The sequence below is a fragment of the Myxine glutinosa genome, chromosome 13 (genome assembly GCF_964187855.1).
Source record: "Myxine glutinosa chromosome 13, kmMyxGlut1.1, whole genome shotgun sequence".
NCBI lineage: Eukaryota > Metazoa > Chordata > Myxini > Myxiniformes > Myxinidae > Myxine > Myxine glutinosa.
Genome location: NC_136273.1, coordinates 8077344 through 8103569, shown reverse-complemented (window position 1 = coordinate 8103569; position 26226 = coordinate 8077344). Strand labels below are relative to the sequence as shown.

The window sequence follows — 26226 nt, the reverse complement described above, 5'->3', positions numbered from 1 at the left end:
TAAGGTGCTGTAAAAGACGGTGAATCAGTGGCGGTACACGTCCAAACTTTATTTTTTCTACAATCTTTAAAATATTTGTTTTGTTTCAATTGAATTATATAGTTGATCACTGGAGAACACAAACGGCCTTTTTAGCTTTTTCAAACACCTTCTGTTTAGCAGTGGGAGGAAGGGCTTCCTTAGAAACTGTTTACTACTTTGCTTGTATGTGGGAGCATTATTACCTCCGCCACCGAAGGTATCTTATTGACGTGTCACACATTTTATACTATGTTGTTTACCTCCGCCACCGAAGGTGGATGGAGGTTATGTTTTCACCCCTGTCTGTTTGCTTGTCTGTTTGTGAACAAAATATCTCAAAAAGTTACGGACGGATTCGAACGAAATTTGGCAGACATGTAGCGTGTGTGACAAGGACAAAATGATTAGATTTTGGTGAAGATCCAAATGAAGATTCCTGACCCTACTTTGCAGGCTTGTCCAAATTAATGCGAGATAGGATAACAATGTCTTACCTGGCGTTCCTTCCCATATTACCTGGATCGGGTACAGACTGGGAGGGTGGTGGGGGGCTCTAAAATGGAGGCTACACCACAAGATGTCACCACCACATGTGCGATTTGCACTCCGGCAGCTGCATCACAGCCGGTGATTGGCACTGTGTCTGTCTTGTGATTAACACCTGTTAATCTTGTGATAACAAGAAGTCACACTAACACCTGTCTTGTGATTGGCATAGGGGAACAGCTGTGCGATCAACCACCCATAGTTCGCATGAGCTTTCATTGGTCGGCATCGCAACCACCCACAGGTATGCCTCAGATATGCATCATTGGTCGTCATCACTTCACCACCACCGTGAATGCCATTGCCTCAGTGTGGGTAGAACGTACCCTCAGAGGCCTAATCCTTGCTCTTTCTAAGCTCTAATTTGATTGAAACCCACCCCTCCATGTGGTGTGGACAACTTCACTCTTAACATTGATTAATACAAGAAATGCTTCTAAACCTACACGAGCACATGGACCAGGTTGGTGGGCTTTCTGTGTTCTACCGACTCCTCTCCGGCCTTGCTCCTCCAGCTCTCTCTGGGCTCTGTCCCCCAAATATTCCTACAGGTCGCACAAGATCTGCCTGCAACCCTCTTATGGTTAAACTGCCAAAATCAATGCTCGCTGTTCACCTTCACTCTTTCATTCCTCTTTTCTCCCACCTCTGGAACAAACTCCCTCACTCTCTTCAATCCCACTCCTCCCTCCAGGTCTTTAAAACAGCTGTTCACCACCATCTCTTACCTTCCCCCATCGAAAACCTTGATCTTTTCTACCCCCGTTAATTCACCCCAGATCCACTTTTTTGAAATACCGACTTATTTCCTGGAAGTCCTAGCAGTGTCCATGTGTTTTTTTTACCTTTCCCACCCCCCCTCCCCTTCCAATGCCTCCACCTTCCAAGCCCTCCCCCTCCCAAAGATCTCCCGATGTCCCTGCCCTCCATCTTGTTCTCCCGCTCCCTTTATCATATGTTTTATGTTCTATGAGTCAGTTTGTCTTGTTGTGATCAATGTTAGCTCTTACACGAGCCTCGATATTGTACAAAAAAAAATAAAAAAAATAAAGACACTTGTCCAATTATATACAGTATACTCACTAAACTTATTAAAAATGGGTTTGCACATGTGCATTTTAAGGTACACATACCCAAGTCAAGTGTGCAGCCCCTGTGCGGTGGACCGGTGCCAAGCCAACCGAAGTCCAAGGGGGCAGGTGGTGCAGATGCAGGAAATGACCAGACTACGGAAATCTTGAATGCCATTCTTCCACCAAGGTGTGCCTCCGATTGTAGTCTTCGTGCATAGAAAATAAGTGAAACTAACATAAAATACCTTTTCCAGTTTAGCGGTATCTGAGAGCCCCTCAAGACCTTTTCTCTAAAACAGAAAACTCGAAGCATCGTTAATTTGCTGGGATTGTCAGTTTAAGGCTGTAAAAGATCACTTCGTATAGAACACACATTCTCGGACGATGAGCAGGTAATATAGTCTTATAGGATGTGAGATAATAATGATAAGAGGAATGATAATTATATGTTAAACTGAAAGGCTTCCCGATACCAACGAAGCTAGAATCCAGGAAATAACCCTCTTCTGGTTAAACTCCCAAAATCCAGGCTCACGGCTCACCTCCACTTGTTTGCTCCTCTTTTCTCTCACCTGTGGAACCAACTTCCCCAGTCTGTTTAGTTACATTCTTCCCTCCAGGGCTTCAAGACACCTGTTTACCACTATATCAGGTCATCCCCCATCCATACCCATGATCTCTTCTACCCCAGCAACCCCATTCCCAAACACTCCATTTTCCAGGTTATTGTGATTTCCCCCCTGCCCCCTCTCCCTCATCTCTTTACATTTGTTAGTTGTTTTGTCCCTTTTCTGTTTCATCCTCGCTTCCCTCTTCCTCTTCTGCTGTGGTTCATTCATCTTGTGTGCAGAGCTCACTCCCATGAGCTCACTCTCCCTTCTGCACCGCTTTCCCTTTACATTTGGTATTTCCACCTTTCCATTTTGTTCCATGCCATTCTACTTTAACTCTTCTTTAACGTCTTTAACTTAACAACAGCTCATCAATTCATCATCCATTCCTCAGCAAATCATCATCAATTCATTAGAAATTCATCATCAATTCATCAGCAATTCATAAGAAATTCATCATCAATTCATCATCAATTCATTATCAATACATATTCGTCAATTCATCATCAATTCATCATCCATTCCTAAGCAAATCATCATAAATTCATCAGCAATTCATCATCAATTCATTATCAATACATATTCATCAATTCATCATCAATTCATCAGCAAATCATCATCAATTCATTAGAAATTCATCATCAATTCATCAGCAATTCATAAGAAATTCATCATCAATTCATCATCAATTCATCATCAATTCATCATCAATTCATTACCAATACATACTCATCAATTCATCATCAATTCATCATCCATTCCTCAGCAAATCATCATAAATTCATCATCAATTCATCATCAATTCATAAGAAATTCATCATCAATTCATCATCAATACATCATCAATTCATTATCAATACATATTCATCAATTCATCATCCATTCCTCAGCAAATCATCATAAATTCATCATCAATTCCTCAGCAAATCATCATAAATTCATCAGCAATTCATCAGCAATTCATAAGAAATTCATCATCAATTCATCATCAATTCATCAGCAATTCATCATCAATTCTTGAGTCTCCCTCTCTTTGTCTTTCACTTGCTCTCCCTGTTTCCCTCTGTTCTCCCTTGTTGTAAAGATCTGTGTGTGTATATATATATATATATAGTGGGGCGGCTTAGCCCAAATATTCAAAAGAATTGTGCATTTTGTGATACAAGCACCAAATTTGGCACAAATGTACATTAATATGTTGCGAACATTTTCAGATATTGGGCCACTTGAAATTCCGTAATTTTTTTTTTCAAATTTTTTCAAATTTCGTAATTTCAAATTTTTCGGGTGACACCGTCACAATTTCGGTCTTCGAGGCCGGCCGATAGGCAAAGTGTGACCGGAAGGGACGAGGTTCTCCTGACCACGTGGCCCTCGATCTGGGAAGCGAGAGGCGTTCCATTAGTGGACGCGCCCCTCACGCCCGACTTTTGGGCGGCCCCGGCAGGCCGTTTGTTTTGACGTTCCGTGACAGGCCCCGCACCCCCACCTCCGGGCCGACCGGAAGCTTGTGCTGAGTACATCATACCTGAACAACTCAGTGAGGCAGAACACAGCAGTGCACACCAGGGTGACCCCTTCAGTGCATAAACCAATTAACCTGTCCACTGCAGGGCATATAGAAATGAAGTTATTTTCTGCATATAATAATAATATAAGTTCAGTTCTATATAACAATTTCTGTTATCACCACTACCACTACAACTACCACTACTACAAGCTTTGTCTGGAATTTTGTGGACTAACAGACAAACAGACATACAGACAAGCTGGGATCAAAACATTACCTCCTTCCACCATTGAGTGTAGAGGTAAACATCATGGAAATTATATCATGCCCTAGATTTAATTCATGCTTACCCGTGTATTTGCTTCACTGGTTCACAAGGTCTTTTGCATACATGTAATTCAGACTCTCGTCTTCATTGCTGACCACACAATGTTCGCAACATATTAATGTACATTTGTGCCAAATTTGGTGCTTGTATCACAAAATGCACAACAGGTTTGCTATGCTGCTACACTAATATGTGTATATACTGTATGTAAACTTTTCGCCTTGCATCAACGTCTACGGTTCACAGGGAGATCAACGATGGTGACAAGTTGTGGATCCAGGCTGTCTCCAGCACGCCAGCAACTCGTCCCGATGTCATTAGCTTCCAGGAGCAACTCGATGTGAGGTTGCAGCAGCGCCAGGCGCGGGAGACAGGAATATGCCCAGTGCGACGAGAGCTCTACACACAAGCCTTCGGTGGGACTAACATGGATACCGATATTGATGGCAATAATCAGAATGATTAAAAGTTTTATTTGTTGTTATCTTTCAAGATATAGTTTGGTTGTTAAACTCTGAACTTCTCTGTCATATAGTTATAGGGGTACATGACATCAGTTAGAGTGCGTACCTGTGCCAGGTGAACAGTTTACATTTTGTATCCCACGAATCTGGATCCCGACCTGAACCAAAATCTAATCAGCTTGTTCTCGTCACCAAACCAACTCATCCAACTAGTTTTGCCACAAGTCGTCCACAACCTTTTTGAGCTGTCGTGCGATGTATCGTTTTTGGCCCAATCTTCCAATGGTGAAGAATTCCTTAAAATTCTAGTATCCAGATCTGGATCTTCACCAAAATCTGATGAATTCGTCCTTGTCACACACCCAACCTGTCCACCGAGTTTCGTCCAAATCCGTCCCCAACTTTTTTAAATATCCTGTTCCCAGACAAACAGACGGACAAACGGGTGAAGACATAACCTGCGTCCACCTTAGTTGGAAGAGCTAAAATGTCTGTTATAACCTGTAAACTTCGGAGATTCTCAGACACAAGTTCCAGAAGGTTCCATGTTAACACAACAGAGGTTCCAGTTTAGTCTGTTGTCGGTTTTGTTTTCTGTTCTTGTCTCCAACGAATAAAACTTTTAGAAAACAATTTTCCCCAACAGGAGATAGTTTCACCTATTTCGAATCCCTTAAAAATTCCGCAAAGTAATTTCATATGTCTGGACACATGGGAATGATATGTATCGTGAAAGTTTACTTTGAAATGGATGTTTAATAAGTCTTTACATCTATTTGAACTTTCCAAAGGATGTATAAAAGGCTCCCTGGTGTTGTTTGGAAGAGTAAGGTATGGAGGAGGGACGGTGATGACATAGCGTGTACTGTATGATGTATGGAGATGGTAATTGGGAATGTCAATGAATGAAAACGTTGGGAAGAGGGAAGACGAGGAGAAAGCAAACTGTCAGGGAAGTGATTATGATGGCGTGCGGCCTGATCAAGCATCCCAGGTAGTTTAATCACCAATAACGCTGAGTGATCTGACATGTGCCCTTTTCCAGGAAAGCAATTTGGTCCGTTCTGGACAAGGTAAACAATTACTTCAATTAGCAGCGACGAGTCTGGAAGCGTTTACAGCACAAGTCTGCTGCTGCTTGCTCCTGGTATCCGTGTCCGTGCTCCAATGTCGATAACATCATGGTGTTATATGTCCGCGTGCTCCAATGTCGATAACATCATGGTGTTATATGTCCGCATGCTCCAATGTCGATAACATCATGGTGTTATATGTCCGCATGCTCCAATGTCGATAACATCATGGTGTTATATGTCCGCATGCTCCAATGTCGATAACATCATGGTGTTATATGTCCGCATGCTCCGATGTCGATAACATCATGGTGTTATATGTCCGCATGCTCCAATGTCGATAACATCATGGTGTTATATGTCCGCGTGCTCTAATGTCGATAACATCATGGTGTTATATGTCCGCGTGCTCCAATGTCGATAACATCATGGTGTTTTATGTCCGCATGCTCTAATGTCGATAGCATCATGGTGTTATATGTCCGCGTGCTCCAATGTCGATAACATCATGGTGTTATATGTCCGCATGCTCTAATGTCGATAACATCATGGTGTTTTATGTCCGCGTGCTCTGATGTCGATAGCATCATGGTGTTATATGTCCGCGTGCTCCAATGTCGATAACATCATGGTGTTATATGTCCGCGTGCTCCAATGTCGATAACATCATGGTGTTATATGTCCGCATGCTCTAATGTCGATAACATCATGGTGTTATATGTCCGCATGCTCCAATGTCGATAACATCATGGTGTTATATGTCCGCATGCTCCAATGTCGATAACATCATGGTGTTATATGTCCGCATGCTCCGATGTCGATAACATCATGGTGTTATATGTCTGCGTGTTCCAATGTCGATAACATCATGATGTTATATGTCCTCATGCTCAGATGTCGATAACATCCTGGTGTTATATGTCCGCGTGCTCCAATGTCGATAACATCATGGTGTTATATGTCTGCGTGCTCCAATGTCGATAACATCATGGTGTTATATGTCCGCATGCTCCAATGTCGATAACATCATGGTGTTATATGTCCGCATGCTCCAATGTCGATAACATCATGGTGTTTTATGTCCGCATGCTCCAATGTCGATAACATCATGGTGTTATATGTCCGCGTGCTCTAATGTCGATAACATCATGGTGTTATATGTCCGCGTGCTCCAATGTCGATAACATCATGGTGTTTTATGTCCGCATGCTCTAATGTCGATAGCATCATGGTGTTATATGTCCGCGTGCTCCAATGTCGATAACATCATGGTGTTATATGTCCGCGTGCTCTAATGTCGATACCATCATGGTGTTATATGTACACATGCTCTAATGTCGATAACATCATGGTGTTATATGTCCGCATGCTCTAATGTCGATAGCATCATGGTGTTATATGTCCGCGTGCTCTAATGTCGATAGCATCATGGTGTTATATGTCCGCGTGCTCCAATGTCGATAACATCATGGTGTTATATGTCCGCATGCTCTAATGTCGATACCATCATGGTGTTATATGTACACATGCTCCAATGTCGATAACAACATGGTGTTATATATCCACGTGAAGATAGCAACACAGCAATGAACTAGATGGTATTCATAAATACTTACCCTGCGCAGTCAACTTGTTGCGAGCCAACTCTTATGTTTTTGAACATTTTTTTTCTTTGATCCAATATGGCTGCCAGACCACGTGGCTGATGACATCATAAATTTATATTCTCTTATATAATTGTTGCATAGATCACACCCAATACATTTCAAACTGATCAGACTAAGCGTTGTCCCTGTCGAATTATGACGTCATAATTATGGCACCAATGACGTCATCGTTAACAACACCTATTCCCCATATGAAATTCTTTACAATGAGCCATGTTTCAATTTTGTCCATGCAGCGGTTTTGGAGATATAAAGTTGCAACATTTTTCGGTTTTTCCAAGATAGCGCCTGTACCACATGACCGATGACGTCATGATTATCATAAAAATATTCTAAAGGAGGAGGCGCTCCTATGGTGAAAATTTTGTGTCCATCAGACCAACAGTTGCTGATTTTTTTTTATAATAATGATCGGATGGATAAGTGTTGTATTTATCGAATTATGACGTCATAATGAGGGCACCGGTGACATCATCATTAACATATCTTATTCCCCATGGGGAGTAGTTGACAATGAGCCAGGTCTCAATTTTTTCCATGGAGTAGTTTCAGAGATATAGAGGTGTGAAGTTTTTCCAAGATGGCGCCTGTACCACGTGACAAAAATACGTCATAATATTGACGAAAATATTCTACAGGAGGAGGCCCTCCTAAGGTGAAAATGTCATGTCAATCGGACCAACGGTTGCCGAGAAAATGAATTTTTAAAATGCAGAGACGTACGCACTTTAATGCTTAACCCCGCTTTTCGCTTCGCGAGCGCAAGTAATTGACGTCACTGAAACAGCGAGAAGACAGCAATAGAGCAATGAGTGACGTCACTGTAAGAGCGTGAAAATACAACACGCATGTTTAAAATTAAAACATTATTAATTATTTGAGATATCGAAAACGGTTATTCTATTGCGAATAAACCTGATAATTAATTATTGGTTTGTAACGTTCAAAGTGACGACTTAAAGCAACATATTTGCCAACAATAATGATTGTATAAAGGTGGGCAGATGATGCACTTCAGGTACAATCAAAGTGAGCATAATACCTGTTATTTTAACGTCGCGGAATTCCCAGATGCTGCTGCTGCTGCTGCTGTTCGCAAAACTTTGTTAAACTTTAATGATGCTTGACAGTGAGTCTGTCCAGATGACCAATCACAGGCCGTTTCAAGACAATTTCCTCCACTTCAAGCATACCGAGTGCGCGTCACATGGAACGAGTGTGACGTATTACTCACAATATACAAAACTTCATGTAAATAAATAATTATATAAAAATAATGTCCGTTTGAATGAATTTACCTTCTATAGTTCTATATGCAGCTGAGATTGTTTTTATTTACAGGAGAGTCGAAGCTCATGGAAGAGTGAGACTTGTTCATATATATATATATAATTACTAGCAGAAGTACCCGGCATTGCCGGGCGGGGGAGGGGAGGTGGAGGGGAAAGGGGAGGGGGAGGGGAATGGGGGGGAGGGGAGGAGAGGGGGGGAGGGGAGAGGAGGGGGGAGGGGAAGGGGAGGGGGGAGGGGAAGGGGAGGGGGGAGGGGAAGGGGTGGGGGGAGGGGAGGACGGAGGGGGGAGGGGAGGGGAGGTAACATTACATTACACACACACAAACTGTGTTTTATGTTCAATGGTCTGGCGGCGGGTGTGGAACATCACGTGATCGCTCTGAGCGAATCAGCGCGCTGCTCTGCCACCAGCTCAGATTCCATTTTTTTTATTCCTCGCTGAAATGCGCTGAGGTAAAAATATGGTAAAAAAAATATTATGAAATTTTTTTTTTTTAGGTCAGCCATGTTCTTCCCAGGCTCAATGGCCATGTCTATGCCAAATATCAAGCACGTGAGCCTCTCCGTTTAGGAGTCTATCAGTAACATTACACACACACACACACACACACACACACACACACAAACTGTGTTTTATATATACTCAGAGGCAAAAGTTAGTGTGACATGGAATTTTTTCATTGGTAATCTTGTGAATGAATTTTTGGATTTGAACCAGAGAAAGAGTGTGTTAAAATGGTCGAAGAAACGCAACCAAGCAGTTGTTGCTCGAATTGCACGAAATTTGCAAGAAGCATGACATATTCGAGAAAAATGGCCAGCAATGTTCACTTTAAAAGGCCAGACAACCAGACGCTTATCATTTCCACTCAATGCAGTCTTAAGAAGTGCAGAAGTCAGAAAAACACCTCTATTCATCGTTCTGGAACAAGTTCGACATGCCACACCTCGGGGAAAATGACAGATGGAGAGCTATAGGTATGCTTCAGTCTGGTACCTCGCAGCGTGATGTTGCTCGTCGATTCAACGTCCATAGAAACACCATTTGGCACAGCTTCACCGAGCTGACGGTAGGACACGTGTCTACAGGTGCACAGGTGAACGTTACATCAGGCCATGTGTTCTGGAAGGGGATCGTTTTGGAGGTGGGGGCGTTATGATCTGGGGTGGGATAACAGCTGCAGCAAGAACGCCAATGATTGTGATTGAGGGGAACTTGAATGCTGTGAGGTACCGAGACGAGATTTTGCAAATGGCCGCTTTACCGTTTTTGCAACAGAACGGCCCTAGAGTGACGTTTCAACACGATAATGCCAGACCACACGTTGCTCGAGTTGTACAGCAGTATCTTAATCAGAACAATGTTAATGTGTTACCCTGGCCTGCAAGATCCCCTGATTTGTCACCCATTGAACACGTCTGGGATGAAATGGAGCGACGTTTATGACGTCATCCGAATCCTCCAAAAACGCTGCAGGAACTCCACCAAATCCTTCCTCGGATATGGAATGATCTTCCCAAGGACTTTCATCGACGTTTAGTGGCCTCAATGAGGCGAAGGTGCCAGGCCTGCATCAATGCACAAGGTGGACACACTCGCTACTGACCGTGTGAACTTGCTTGTGAACCCCCTCTTGTGTTGTGGCTCATTTGCATATGCCAGGTGCACTGTTCTTATGGACTGTTGATCGTTACCATACCTTGAAACATTTGTCTTTCCATGTAATAACATTTCATTCGCGGCAGTAAAAGTTTAACACTGATTCTGTTTGTTGTTTGTGTGTCACAATAACTTTTGCCTTTGAGTATATATAGATTACATCTGCTCATTAATTCCAAACTCCTAATCCTTAATCAAAATTCAAAAGCATTCACTGAGCTTTGTAATTGTAGTAATTATGTGTCGTTTTATGCCTTTTCCTCAGTATTACAACAACACTGTTTCACTTGGATCAGGAATTTTGTACTTCCGTTAATATTTAATTAAATATGAATACGCATTGCGTAGAGGGAGAGCTTCGTCGACAATGGTCAGGCGATCGAGTACGCAGCCCTCGCAAACATCTGTAGGCCTAGGCCAAGCTAGGCTAGGTTGTTTGATCTTGGGCTTAGAATTAAAATTCAAATTAATTTTATTGAATGGATAGATTGGGATAGAATGCAGGACTTACCTACTGTAGGCTATATAGTCGAGACTTCTAGTCGACTGGACCAGGTACGTAGGTCCGACTGGCAGGTACGTACTGAAATCGGTGTACCTGGCTTAAATGAAGTCGGTGTAGCTGGCGGAAAACTGAAGTCAGTGTAGATGGCGGAAAACTGAAATCGGTGTACCTGGCTTAAATTAAGTCGGTGTAGCTGGCAGAAAACTGAAGTTGGTGTAGCTGGCGGAAAACTGAAGTCGGTGTAGCTGGCGGAAAACTGAAGTCGGTGTAGCTGGCGGAAAACTGAAGTCGGTGTAGCTGGCGGAAAACTGAAGTCGGTGTAGCTGGCGGAAAACAGAAGTCAGTGTAGCTGGCGTAAATGATGAGCGGTTTCGAATTCAAAATCCGTTCTGTACAGTACTGTATTGTAATTTATTGATTTTAATCACCAGGTGAAAATAATTTATCGGTCACACCAGACCAAAGCAAGATCATGTGAGCAAGATGGCGCATCATGGAAGGGACAAGATGGCGGATCATGGAAGGGACAAGATGGCGGATCATGGAAGGGACATTTCAAATGACAACATGAAATTTTGTTCCCAAGGGAATGGGGAAAAATTAGAATTTTTTTTTTTGTGAAATGTGAAATTTTTTTTTTTTGTGAAATTTGAAATGAAAATGAAATTTTGAATGGATTTACATATACATGCAATTGGCATAGAGGTTCGCTTACGAAGCTCTCTATAATTTATAAATATATAAATTTACACCTTCAAAGAATGTTTGCAAGTTATCAAAAGGCTATTTTAAGTTTTATGGTTGTGATTCCACAAGACTTTTCAAAGTAATTTCAATGTTGATGCAAATAAATCTGTAGTACTTATTAGATTCTTGGGAAAAAATTCCAGGGGTATATAAAAGGCCCCCATATATGGGATGTGCCATGTGGCTGAGTAGAGAAAAGAAGGGACATTCCATAGCTTATAGAAAATGCCAAATAATACAAAATAAGGGACGTTCAAAAAATCTCGTGTGCATGCTGAACCCTTGTGTTCTAAGGAGGAACCAAGGAATGCTCTAGATAAGTTTATATAAAGGAGCGCCCTACATATATAGCTTAAAATACATTTACTTCTCCATGTAACTGTATGAATCAAGTTGGCACCCCTTTTCTAGAGCATTACTGGGTTTCTCCTAAGAACACAAGGGTAGTCTTAGTTAATTGCATACGTGTGTGTGTGTGTATCTGCATTTTTTTAAATTCATTTTCTTGCCAATTTTTGGTCCGATTGACACAACATTTTCACCATAGTATGCATCTCCTCATGAGGAAAAAAAATAGTGATAATATTGACGTTATACGTAACGTGGTATGAGCCTGTTGTTGGCTTAGCGGTTAGGGTGCTGGCTTGGGATCCTAGGATCCGAGGATCCTGGGTTCGAATCCTGGTCGATCGCTGAATTAACACCAGGGGAGTTGATTAAGCCTGTCATCCTTCCGAGGTCGGCAAACTGAGTACCAGTTCACTGGTAATTCCCTGTGTGTTGCAAGAGGCGACATAAAACGTTGCTTCAAAAAGGGACCACATTGCCCGAAAAAGGAAAAGAAAGGAAAAGCCAACCCCTGCTCTGCGGGGAAACAATTGCCTCTAAAGGTGGTTATATACGTAAAGTGGTGCAGACGCCATCTTCGAAAAGCTTTGCATCTCTATATCTCTGAAACCGCTCAATGGAAAAATTGAAGCATGGTTCATTGTCAAGTACTCCCCATGGGGAATGAGACATGTTAATGATGATGTCATCAGTGCCTTCATTATGACGTCATAATTCAACAGCCACAAGCTTAGTCCGATCAGTTTGAAATTTATTGAGCGTGATATAAGCAACAATTATATTGGAGAATGTAAATTGATGATGTCATCGGTCACGTGGTCTAGCATCCATATGGATGTAAGCGAAAATCTTTGAAAATGTTCTTCTCTGAAACCACTAAACTGATAAATGCGAAACTTTAATTAATTGCTCAGCTACCTATGGGGAATATGGCTAGCTTAAGATAACGTCATTGATCACGTGATCTGGCAGCCATATTGGATCAAAGGAATAAAAACATTAAAAAAAACAGAAGACTGTCCTCAAGACTGTGTGGGGTGACTATTCTATGATTACCATCTAATTACCTCCACAACCAAAGGTGGATGGAAGTTGTTTTCACCCATGTCTGTCTGACTGTTTGTTTGTTACTTGCAAAATCGATGATTTTTCAAGTATATTGGTCGGTTCCGTTTGTGGTTCTGTCTGTTTGTCTGTCTGTTTATCTGTTTGTCACTGGCCTACAGGTCACAATTCTAAACCGATCGTCATGAAACTTCACCAAGCTGTATACGTCGTCTCAATTGAGAAGCCTATTGATTTTGAGGTCAAAGGTCATCTGGAGGTCAAATTTCTAAAATCGCCATTCTAAATCCGATTGACTTGAAAATTGAATAGCATTTGTATATCGAGGCACAAAATTGGGAAATGAACTATTTTTGAGGTCAAAAGGTCAAAGGTCAACTTAAGGTCAAATTTTAAAAATCATCAATTTTCATTACCCCCTATCAATTAGTAATTAGCAATTATTAATTATTAATTATTAATTATCAATTAACGACTTCCCCATCATTACCCCCCCCCCCCCCTTCCCACGCCTCCTCCCCAAGCCCTCTCCCTCCCACACATCTCCCTGCTCTCAAATGTTGTGTTTGTGTGCTTCCCCTTCTCTCCCCATCTTGTCTTCCGCTCCCTCTTTTTATATATTTTGTTTGTCTGTTTGATTTGTTTGTGAAATAAATGTTAGCTCTTTCAAGAGCCTCGATTCTGTATACAAAAAAAAAAAAAAAAAAATCTGAAAAACCGTCAATTCTCAACCGATTGACTTGAAAATTTAACAGCATTTGCATATCGAGTCACTAAATTGGGAAACATACTATTTTTGAGGTTAAAAGGTCAAAGGTCAACTCAAGGTCAAATTTTAAAAATCATCAATTTTCATCTAAAAAGCCGTCAATTCTCAACCGATTGACTTGAAAATTGAACAGCATTTGCACATCGTCACTAAATTGGGAAACATACTATTTTTAGGTCAAAAGGTCAAAGGTCAACTCAAGGTCAAACTTCCAAAATCATCACTTTTTATCTGAAAAAACCCCGTCAATTTTCATCTGATTGACTTGAAAATTGAACAGCATTTGCACATTGAGTCACTAAATAGGAAAATCAACTATTTCTGAGGTCAAAAGGTCAACGGTCAACTCAATGTCAACCTTCCAAAATCATCATTTTCATCTGAAAAATCGTCAATTTTCTCCCTATTGACCCGAGCTTTGATCAAGATTGCCAATTTCAATCTTGATGAAATGGACAATTTGCTGTCTCAATGGAATTTTTTTTCTTGGGGAGGGGGGGGGGGGGGGAGGCGTAATTTGCAAGTATCGTGCTCCGCATGACGTCTTCTTGTTTGTTTGTTTGTCCATTTGTGAACAAAATATCTCAAAAAGATGTGGACGGATTTGGATGAAACTTGTTGGACAGGTTGTGTGTGTGACAAGGAAGAATCAATTAAATTTTGGTGAAGATCCGGATCCGGATCCGGCTAGTAGAATTTTTAAGTGATTCTTCACCATTGGGATATCGGGCCAACCAGGTGGAGGTATGCTCAGTACTGAGTGCCGTTCTAGTTCGGTCTGTTTGTCTGTTTGTCTGGTTGGCTGTATGTCAGTCGACTACAGGTCACAATTTTCAACGGACCTTCAGGAAACTTCATTTCTTCACGAACTCCTTCACGAAGTAGAGTTGGTCATAAGCAAGACGCCTATTGTTTTGGGGGTCAAAAGGTCAACATAGGGCAAAGGTCACCAACTTTGTCAAATTTCTAAAATCCTCAATTTTCATCTGATTGACTTGAAATTTTAAGAGGATTAGCAGACCAGGTCACTGAATCCAACCACCAATTATATGTTTGAGGTCATCATAGGCCAACAACTTATTTTAGGGATTTCGCAAGTATCGTGCTATGCACAACATATTTCTTGTTTGTTTGTTACCTCCGCTACCAAAGGTGGACGGAGGTTATGTTTTCACCCCTGTCTGTATGTCTGTTCGTTTGTTGTGAGCAAAATATCTCAAAAAGTTGTGGACGGATTCGGACGAACTTTGGCAGAGATGTAGCGTTTGTGACAAGGACGAAATGATTAGATTTTGGTGAAGATCCGGATTCGGATCCGGCTAGTATAATGTTTAAAGTGATTCTTCACCATTTGGAGATATGGCCAAAAACGATACATAGCAGGATATCTCAAAAGGTCATGGACGGATTTGGACGAAACTTGGTGGACTGGTTGGGTGTCTGACAAGAACAAGCCGATTAGATTTTGGTTCAGGTCCGAATCCGGATCCGGCCTATCAGTGGGATACAAAACAAACTTTTCAGGCTGGCGGAGGTACGCGCTCTATCTCGTGCTGTTCTAGTTATCGGTTTGCATTCATTTTAGTTTAATGTTGCTCTCCCCTTGTTTCTGTTTGCTGTACAGTAATTATTAAATATTTTATGAATGTGATAATGACTATTTTGGATATTTTGGAGAATGACCATTTTTGGTAGTATAAATTAGAAGTGGTCACTTTCATGAAGGATGTAGACTCAAACTGTAATAAACACCCTTAGGTTGGACAAGATTGATACCTGAATGGTGCATTACCTGTGCTCACCAGATGAACTGATCCGACAAGTGTCCATCAACTGCGTTGAACGTGGTCTGATCCTCTTGCGCGTCCGGGATGAGCTACGCATGACCATTGCAGCTTACGAGACCCTTTATGAGAGCAGCATTGCCTTTGGAATACGCAAGGCTCTACAAGCCGAACATGGCAAGGGAGAAATGGAGGCAAAAGTGAGGATTTACCTGTCCGTCCAATACCTGGCGCACGTAGCGCAAAGCGTGGTTAAGCAATCGGTTCACTCTGTCTGTCTGTCTGTCTGTCAGGCAGTAGTCTGCTTATGATCGCGGAAGTACTTCATTGAAATTGAATTTTATATTTTAAACACTGTACAGGATTTCCATAAAGTGTGGGATCGGCATATTGGGATGAATGTAAAATTGATCCCCCGTTTTGTGGCCACCCTATAGAACATGATCCTCCATTTTGTGGCCACCCTATAGAACATGATCCTCCATTTTGTGGCCACCCTATAGAACATGACCCCCCATTTCGTGACCACCCTATATAACATGACCCCCCCCCACCCCCCCCATTTTGTAGCCACCCACCCTATAGAACATGACCTCCCCCCAATTTGTGGCCACCCGATCGAAAATGATCCCCCATTTTGTGGCCACCCTATAGAACATGACCCCCCGCCACAATTTGTGGCCACCATATAGAAAATGATCCCCCATTTTGTGGCCACCCTATAGAACATGACCCCCCTCCCCCAATTTGTGGCCACCCTATAGAAAATGATCCCCCATTTTGTGACCACCCTATAGAACATGACCCCTCCCCCCAAATTTGTGGCCACCCTATAGAAAATGATTCCCCATCTTGTGGCCACCCTATAGAACATGACCCCCCCCCCCCATTTGTGGCCACCCTATAGAAAATGATCCCCCATTTTGTGGCCACCCTATAGAACATGACCCCCCCCCCCCCCACCAATTTGTGGCCACCCTATAGAAAATGATCCCCCATTTTGTGGCCATCCTATTGTTACGTGGTCCTCCCGGTAACTACCTGGTCTTGGTGACCCCCGGACCGTGGGAGGGACCCCGCCAGAAAGATATATGGTTTATACGCTTTCGTAACGCAATCAATATGAATTCCGGTCAAGAAGAAACCCCACACCAAGGATCCGGAATAATCAATAATATATTCACTGAGCAATCAACAACCATCAACAATGCACAATCAATATTACAACCATGTGAACTCATCTACACAAACTCTAAGATGGCCATCTTAATCTTATACATTCCTCACGTGAGCCCCACTCCTGACTCCCTCCGTGGTCAATGTCTCTCCTCTCCGCACACGGGCGGTTGAACGAGCCCCGGGCGGACGTGCTCTAAACGTGCCGTCTCGGACTGGGGCCGCGGCTGCAGCGCACCTCCTTGCCAAGCCACGGGGCACCCAGCGCGGCGTCCAACGTGCGCGAGGCCCCAAGTGCGACTCTTACGCGTCCTTGTCGATGGGCAAAAACCCCGCGCGGCTTCCGACGCGAGCGAGGCCCAACGTGCGGACCCGTACGCGTCTTTGTAGACGGGGCAAACTGTCCCGGACGCTTGGTTTCGTGCACGAACTCACAGTGACTGGACGTGTCCAAAGGTATTTACCGCCCAGGTAACTCCTCTCGCCAGACGTTTCGCAACGGCGCGTTTTCCGCGCAGCGTAAGGTCGATTCCACCTTCTCCTCGTCGCGGGGCGAGGAAGAAGAAACCTTCCTTTCCCTCGTGTCTTTTTCCTCCGTTTTTCGTCACTTCCGCTTCCGGCCACTTCCGTTTCCTGCCACTCTTTCAGAAGGGCTCCTGACCCTCCAACCACAACAACTACACAACAACTTAATATACTACACACGGAAGCAAAGACCTGCATGGTAATTTACATACATTCACCTAAATATGTAACACTCCCCCCCTTCAAGAAAGAAAGTTTGAACCCAGCGAAAACTTTCTTTGCCGGCCAATTTGGAGAAACAAACCAGATAACTCAACCCCCCCACATTATCAGTTCCCCCCGGGCACAGTTATCACTTAAAAATAAAGCCAGTTAAGCCACTCGATAGCACTTTTCCGGGAGGCCAAGCCGAGTATTCACTACATGGATGCCTTTAGGAACGCGGAGTTCACGGTTAGTCCGTGCAGGAAAGTTCTCTACATGGACGCCTTTAGGAACGGCGTTCACGGTTAATTCGTGTAGGAATCTTGGCTCGGCGGCTCCGCCGCCTTCAGTGCTTCAACTTCTCAGAACGTCCCTAATAATTAGGGTGGGACCACTGGTCCCTGTAGTCCCCTGAATACCGGTCTTCTTCTCGGCCACTACTTTGCCAATTCTTCCTTCGGGAGCGGCCGTAACTCAGGGAGCCTCCATAATAATATTGACTGCGGCCACCACCAAAACTACCGCCCAGTTGTCCTCTCCTGTAGACCTCTCGACGCCTACGAAATGCCTTCCCTACTGTTATGGTCCGACCCTCCAAATCCTTGCCATTCCAATTCTTCTCTGCCTCTCTGGCGTCTTTTGTGCTGGCAAACGTGACAAAGCCGAACCCTCTTGACTGTTGCGTTTCCCAGTCTCTTACCAACCGCACTTCCACCAGCGGCCCATATCTGTTGAAGACAGAGGTCAGAACTTCTTCCTCTGTTTTGAAGTTCAGTCCCCCTACAAATAACTTGGCACTTTTGTCACCATCCCGAGCTGGTGTGGTGTTATTTTCCCTGCTGGGCTCTTTATCAACCCTCAGGTTACCATAAACTTGACCCCCGGCCAAATCATTCCCGAGAACCACAGATACACCCTCTACAGGAAACGTGGCTTGTAAACCGACGGTGACCGGTCCTGACACCAAATCGGACTCCAACTGGATGACCTGAAGGGGAGCACTAACACCGCCCCCGATCCCCTGTAAACGAACACTATCCCTCGTTGCCGTCTCCTCGGACCATGGCAAAATGCCTTCAAGCATTAAAGATTGATGGGCCCCTGTGTCTCTCAATATCCTAACCGGTCTCCGGTTAGTCGAGGCTCCATCCAGTGACACAAACCCCTCGGAAATAAATGGTTGGTAACCCTCTTGATGGCGATTTCTTACGCTAGCCATCGCATTCGGAGTTGTAATAGTCGGACTCCGCTCTGGGTTGTCCCTTTTCATGAGGTAACAACTGGACATCAAGTGTCCAGGTTTTTTGCAAAACGCGCAAGTAGGCCCGGAGGAAAAACTCGGGGTCTGCCTCGGGCCCCCCGAACTATAAGTTTGTCTTGGGCCCGCATCCCTCTGATTTCGAACCGGTGGGGTATCATAGTTGTCCCCATAATCATCTCGAGGCCGCCGCCATGTATGGTCGTTCTCCGCACCTGCTGTTCCCCACCTCCCCTGCGGAGATCTAGGCGAGGAGTTAGGTTCGTGGACCCCTATTCGGTGGGTTAAGGCATAATCATCTGCCATGGTGGCTGCGTCCCACAACTTTGGTACCTTCTTTTCCTGCAGGTACACTTTGATGTCCTCGTGGACACACTGCTGGAATTCCTCCACCAGGATCAAGTCCCGCAATGTCTCGAAGTCTTTCCCGACTCCTTTTGACTCACACCACCGATCAAACATGTTTTCTTTCACTCTGGCAAACTCCACATGGGTCTCACTCTCCCTCTTCCTGGCATTCCTGAATTTTTGCCTGTAAGCTTCCGGAACCAACTCATAGGCTTTGAGGATGTGCTTCTTCAGTACCTCATAATCTGCACATTGGTCCATTGGTAGCGCCGAATAAATTTCCTGAGCTTTCCCCACCAGCACACTTTGCACGAGTATGGTCCATGCCTCCTCCGGCCAGTTTAATTGTCGAGCCACTTTCTCAAAGTGTGGAAAAAATTTCGCGACTTCTTTTTCACTGAACGGTGGAACCAGCCTCACATGTCTGCCCACATCCCAGGTTTTCTGGTTAGGTGTCGACCCCGTCAGCAAGGGTGGTGCCTCTCCCCGTTCTCTCATTAACTCCAGCTCCTTGAATTTGATTTCTTGCTGAAGCTGCATGTCACGTTCCTTTAATTCCCTTTCCGCTTTTCTCTCCTCTGCTTCGAGGTCCCTTGCAGCTCTCCTTTCCTCTGCTTGTTCCTTTTCTCTTCTTTCCTGGAGTTCTCTTTCCACTCTCCTTTCCTCTGCTTGTTTCTCTTCTCTCCTCTCCTCTGCTTTCCTTTCTTCTTCTGCTCTTTCCTTTTCTGCTTTCCTTTCTTCTTCTGCTCTTTCCTTTTCTGCTTTCCTTTCTTCTTCTGCTCTTTCCTTTTCTGCTTTCCTTTCTTCTTCTGCTAACCTTTCCTGGAGTTCTCGTTCCACTCTCCTTTCCTCTGCTTGTTTCTCTTCTCTCCTCTCCTCTGCTTTCCTTTCTTCTTCTGCTCTTTCCTTTTCTGCTTTCCTTTCTTCTTCTGCTCTTTCCTTTTCTGCTTTCCTTTCTTCTTCTGCTCTTTCCTTTTCTGCTTTCCTTTCTTCTTCTTTTAACCTTTCCTGGAGTTCTCGTTCCACTCTCCTTTCCTCTGCTTGCTTCTCTTCTCTTCTCTCTTCTGCTTTCCTTTCTTCTTCTTTGATCCGTTCCTGGCTCCGTAATTGCAACTCCAGTTTCCGGAGCTCCACGTCTTCTGGTTCTTCGGGTAGCCACTCCCAGGCTAACTCGTCCCATGTTCCTAATCCCACCATAGATTGTATCACCGTGGCCTGCAACTCTGCCTTCCTCAAATTAGTTCGGACCTCCAAGTTAAAATGTTTGGCCAATTTCAAGAGATCCGACTTTAGCAATGCTCGGAACTGTGCCTCACTCGGGGTTACCCCAAAGTTCTGTGCCACAAACGCCATGGTGCCTATCGTTAACACCTGTTAACCTTCACCCCAAGACTTTCCCCAATTTCTCAAAAAAAAATATTACCAATTAATAATTAATTAATAAATTTTAATTACCAAAAATATTATTATTTTATTATTTTATACACTTTTAGATCCCGGACGAGCCCCCAATTCTGTTACGTGGTCCTCCCGGTAACTACCTGGTCTTGGTGACCCCCGGACCGTGGGAGGGACCCCGCCAGAAAGATATATGGTTTATACGCTTTCGTAACGCAATCAATATGAATTCCGGTCAAGAAGAAACCCCACACCAAGGATCCGGAATAATCAATAATATATTCACTGAGCAATCAACAACCATCAACAATGCACAATCAATATTACAACCATGTGAACTCATCTACACAAACTCTAAGATGGCCATCTTAATCTTATACATTCCTCACGTGAGCCCCACTCCTGACTCCCTCCGTGGTCAATGTCTCTCCTCTCCGCACACGGGCGGTTGAACGAGCCCCGGGCGGACGTGCTCTAAACGTGCCGTCTCGGACTGGGGCCGCGGCTGCAGCGCACCTCCTTGCCAAGCCACGGGGCACCCAGCGCGGCGTCCAACGTGCGCGAGGCCCCAAGTGCGACTCTTACGCGTCCTTGTCGATGGGCAAAAACCCCGCGCGGCTTCCGACGCGAGCGAGGCCCAACGTGCGGACCCGTACGCGTCTTTGTAGACGGGGCAAACTGTCCCGGACGCTTGGTTTCGTGCACGAACTCACAGTGACTGGACGTGTCCAAAGGTATTTACCGCCCAGGTAACTCCTCTCGCCAGACGTTTCGCAACGGCGCGTTTTCCGCGCAGCGTAAGGTCGATTCCACCTTCTCCTCGTCGCGGGGCGAGGAAGAAGAAACCTTCCTTTCCCTCGTGTCTTTTTCCTCCGTTTTTCGTCACTTCCGCTTCCGGCCACTTCCGTTTCCTGCCACTCTTTCAGAAGGGCTCCTGACCCTCCAACCACAACAACTACACAACAACTTAATATACTACACACGGAAGCAAAGACCTGCATGGTAATTTACATACATTCACCTAAATATGTAACACTATATATAACTGCAAAATGTTTAATAAAATCTCAATGAAAATTTACGAAAAACGGTAAAACCGTAAAAACAAACAAAAAAAGAAACCGAAGTTGACATCTATCAGCAGGTCGGTGATGTTTGCCTATAATCATAAAGCTTCTATTTATTATGTACCTACGTGCGAAGCATGGTTTGTTATTGCTTACGCAATGTGTAAGGATACCTCACTAGTAGACTATAGGCTGCGTAAGAGTGTGATTTGGTGAAAATTGCAGGACTCTCGTGTCTAGTGCAGGACACCGACTTGGCAAGTATGACGTCATGCTTGCTAAACATAATTATTTGTAGTGTCGATACAACGTCAACGATGTTCGTGATGGTAAATGGGACTTCTCCATCCGCAGATCCTGGACCTAGAGCATAAAAACAAGGAACTGGAGCACTCTGTGAATGAGCTCAGGGCTCAGTGTGAGGCCATTGGGCGACAGGAAACCGAGAGACGCCAGGTTGATGAGAAGAATCACAATGAAGAGGTACAGTTTCTCATGCGGAGCAAGCAGCAACTCAAGGTCAGTGAAATGAGTTCTCTATGCTTCCTTGAACTTTTTCTTCCGTGAACATTGTATTGTTGGGCATTCCCAATGTTCGGGATATTCAGGCTGTCTTTGGAAATCTTATTTTACCTGACATTGATGAAGTCGTATATATTCATTGTGACTTGTAATCCTAATGGTTTTCTTAAATATTGTCGCATCAGGGGGGTCTCGCCAATGCGGACCCTTTGCACAGAAGGTCTAAAACCTCCGTTAATGGCCAAATGATCTTGCAAGGTACCGTGAGTGGACAGCTCTTGTGTATACATGCTATAATAGTGGGGATACCTGTTACAATTGACTATTCCCCCAAGGTTGGTCAATCGTAATCCGAACGGGGCGGTTTTCCCAAGCAAGGGAAGACGTGAAGGTGCGAAAACGAATCTTGTAAATAAAATCGTTTATTTGAAAGAAATAAGACGTGGTCATTCGAAATAATAAAACTTGGACAGATCTAGTGCACAAGACATTGAATAAGGGGAAGGAAAGACACAAACTTATTGTACCAGTGAAACTAAAACCCCACTAGTGGTGCCAACACTCCTTGGAGTTTCCTTTTGTATCCATCTTGTACACCACATGCGTGCGTGTTTTGCGTCCTGTTTTTGTTTGTTACGTCCTGATCTCTTCCGTGTGCTATCTCTTTCACGAGCCTCGACTATGTATACAAAAAAACACACTGACCTACACAACAAGGGGACAAGCAAGGACTTGGACAAATGATCGACAAAGAATTGGCATTTCTGTGCCACTCCGACACTGCAGGGCTGGGCCCGGCTTGGTCTGCTGTGCGAATAGTGAGTCTGCTGGCGTTCCGCGCACCGAGGAGCAGATTCCGGGAAGAGAGTCGAATGCTCGTTGGCCAAGCCACCGGCGGAGAGAGAGAGATGACATCTGTCTGCCGCGTGTGCATGGACGAAGGAGGGCTTTTATTCCTTTGGGGCCTTTGTTATTATTTGCTTTTATCCCTCTGCCTTCCAACATGCTGCTGCTCCTGTAATTGGCCGCCCCATCGTGTGGGGTAGCACACCTGCAAAAGCGTCCCGTCTCCGTTATATGTCCCTCAGTAGCTAACTATACCACCAGGTGTGCGTACCTCTGTGAAGTGGCCGGGGGGGGGGGGGGGGGGGGTTTGTCCACCTGGTCTCACCTGTAGACAGGAGGTTTTACACAACAATCTCCTTACCCTATGCTGCTTTATAATAGCTGCTCACCGCCTCCTCGGTGCACATATTACGTACAACTTATTCGTGATGTGTCCCGAGTACAGGTGTAAATCTAAACGAATCGAACACACGATCCATACTATTCTGACCCACAACCCTGCCCCCCCTCCCTTTCCACATAATATATTATATATATATATATGCTCTGAGTTATGAAGTAATTTTACACAAGGCCTAATAATATTTTAATTAGAGCTATTCAACATGATGTCAGTTAAGATTTTGGGTGGATGCACCTGGGATGATCAAGATATTGGAAAGAGAAAACAATTTTTTTTTGCCGTTGCACATGACATTCTGATTAATTATGGAAGTAAGCTCAATGATGGAAGTGAAATCCATCTTGGTTTTCACCTTTGGAGCCATTGATTGGAATTAGGAGGTTTTAAAATACTTTTTGATCTTCCTGTTTTTTTCTTCTTCTTTATTTAAACATCTTCCAATACTTGTGCTCTAATGGGATAGCCGACTATTATTCCAACATTATAATGGCTCCAATCGATTCCCACTTTTCTTGTGGAGTCAGCAGGAGAAAGGTTTTTTTTTGCCCAAGTCTTTCACGAACCGGCAGGCCAGTTTTGAATGAGGGCGATTTTGGGAGGAGTCTAAGTTAATGAAGGTGCCGGCGATAACTCGCCCACTCTTCCTCGAAAGACACCGTAGGATTTATAATGTCCACCAACTAATGCTAGCAGAGGGGACGTCCAGCTTAACGTCCACCCGAGGAATGGCAAACTTTGCGGTGGAATGCCCTACGTGCAAAGCACCAAGTGGGCAGTTTATAGTCGGGTCGGGAATCAAACATGGACAAGCCAGCTGTGAGTAAGAGTGTTGGGGTGGGGGGAGGGGGGTTAATGGGGGGTAATAAAGACGTTACGATGTTTATCTTCAGCAAAGCAATTGCACATCAGACAACTCTGCGATATAACTTGGCAAACCCCATGAACTTCAGAATATATTTGAATGCAGGAGCTGAATCTTTTTTTAAACTTGTACAAAATATGATATTGAAATAAGCAGTTACACTTTGTCAAAAAATTGTCAAATAATCAAATAATGTTTGGGTCATCTATATATTTGTGATGGGCAAACATGTTTGAAAAGCAGTCACAAATCATTTGTTTCCATGAAAAATAGATAAACCTGTAAAGTTGTCACAATTCGATCGGAATTTTCTTGCTGCAAAGCACACCAGCACACCGGAATGCCATCTGCTCTGTATCAGCCCACATCAGCACACCGGAGGGCCATCTGCTCTATCAGCCCACACCAGCACACCAGAATGCCATCTGCTCTGTATCAGCCCACACCAGCACACCGGAGGGCCATCTGCTCTATCAGCCCACACCAGCACACCAGAATGCCATCTGCTCTGTATTAGCCCACATCAGCACACCGGAGGGCCATCTGCTCTGTATCAGCCCACACCAGCACACCGGAGGGCCATCTGCTCTATCAGCCCACACCAGCACACCGGAGGGCTATCTGCTCTATCAGCCCACACCAGCACACCAGAGGGCCATCTGCTCTGTATCAGCCCACACCAGCACACCGGAGGGCCATCTGCTCTATCAGCCCACACCAGCACACCGGAGGGCCATCTGCTCTATCAGCCCACACCAGCACACCGGAGGGCCATCTGCTCTATCAGCCCACACCAGCACACCGGAGGGCCATCTGCTCTATCAGCCCACATCAGCACACCGGAGGGCCATCTGCTCTATCAGCCCACATCAGCACACCGGAGGGCCATCTGCTCTATCAGCCCACACCAGCACACCGGAGTGCCATCTGCTCTATCAGCCCACATCAGCACACCGGAGGGCCATCTGCTCTATCAGCCCACATCAGCACACCAGAGGGCCATCTGCTCTGTATCAGCCCACACCAGCACACCGGAGGGCCATCTGCTCTATCAGCCCACACCAGCACACCGGAGGGCCATCTGCTCTATCAGCCCACATCAGCACACTGGAGGGCCATCTGCTCTATCAGCTCACACCAACACACCGGAGGGCCATCTGCTCTATCAGCCCACACCAGCACACCGGAGTGCCATCTGTTCCGCATAAGCCCACACCAGCACACCAGAGTGCCATCTGCTCTGTATCAGCCCACACCAGCACACCGGAGGGCCATCTGCTCTATCAGCCCACACCAGCACACCGGAGGGCCATCTGCTCTATCAGCCCACACCAGCACACCGGAGGACCATCTGCTCTATCAGCCCACATCAGCACACCGGAGGGCCATCTGCTCTATCAGCCCACACCAGCACACCGGAGGGCCATCTGCTCTATCATCTCACACCAGCACACCGGAGGGCCATCTGCTCTATCAGCCCACACCAGCACACCGGAGGGCCATCTGCTCTATCAGCCCACACCAGCACACCAGAGGGCCATCTGCTCTGTATCAGCCCACACCAGCACACCGGAGGGCCATCTGCTCTATCAGCCCACATCAGCACACCAGAGTGCCATCTGCTCTGTATCAGCCCACATCAGCACACCGGAGGGCCATCTGCTCTGTATCAGCCCACACCAGCACACCAGAGGGCCATCTGCTCTGTATTAGCCCACACCAGCACACCGGAGTGCCATCTGCTCTGCATCAGGCCACACCACACCAATTACATACAATAATTTGTACGTCCATCAAAATCGCTTTCATTTGGTGGATAAATAAAAGAAAAGATTTCTAATGAAAACCTCCATTGTTTTGCAGGCGCAGTTGGAAGGAATAATTTCAAAGAAGTAAACTAAAGGAAAGAACGTGGAAGGTTCTACACCGAAAAGTGTTACATCAGTGTCCCTTGTTGGAAAAATGTTATTAAACTACATGATGTTCATTTGAGAATTCTGTGTAGTGTATTGGTTATTTGTATGTCAATTATACCATACATTGTTATCATCCATCATAAATTATATACTGTGAACCGTGGTGTCTGTCCGTGCGTTTGTCTGTCTCCCGTTCATGGCGGCCGCTTCCTGCGCTGCCTTTGAAAAGCTCAACAT

The 26226-nt window shown here is 44.7% G+C and overlaps 1 protein-coding gene across 1 annotated transcript; it reads left to right on the top strand.

The window, feature by feature from the left end:
* Positions 1-1021: 1021 nt before the first annotated feature.
* DNALI1 (dynein axonemal light intermediate chain 1) lies at positions 1022-26024 on the top strand. The gene is made up of 6 exons (XM_078767747.1): positions 1022-1030; positions 1691-1827; positions 4336-4505; positions 15486-15664; positions 21795-21959; positions 25937-26024. The coding sequence occupies exons 1-6, from the start codon at positions 1022-1024 to the stop codon at positions 25967-25969; spliced, it is 693 nt and encodes a 230-aa protein (XP_078623873.1). The 3' UTR covers positions 25970-26024.
* Positions 26025-26226: the final 202 nt, after the last annotated feature.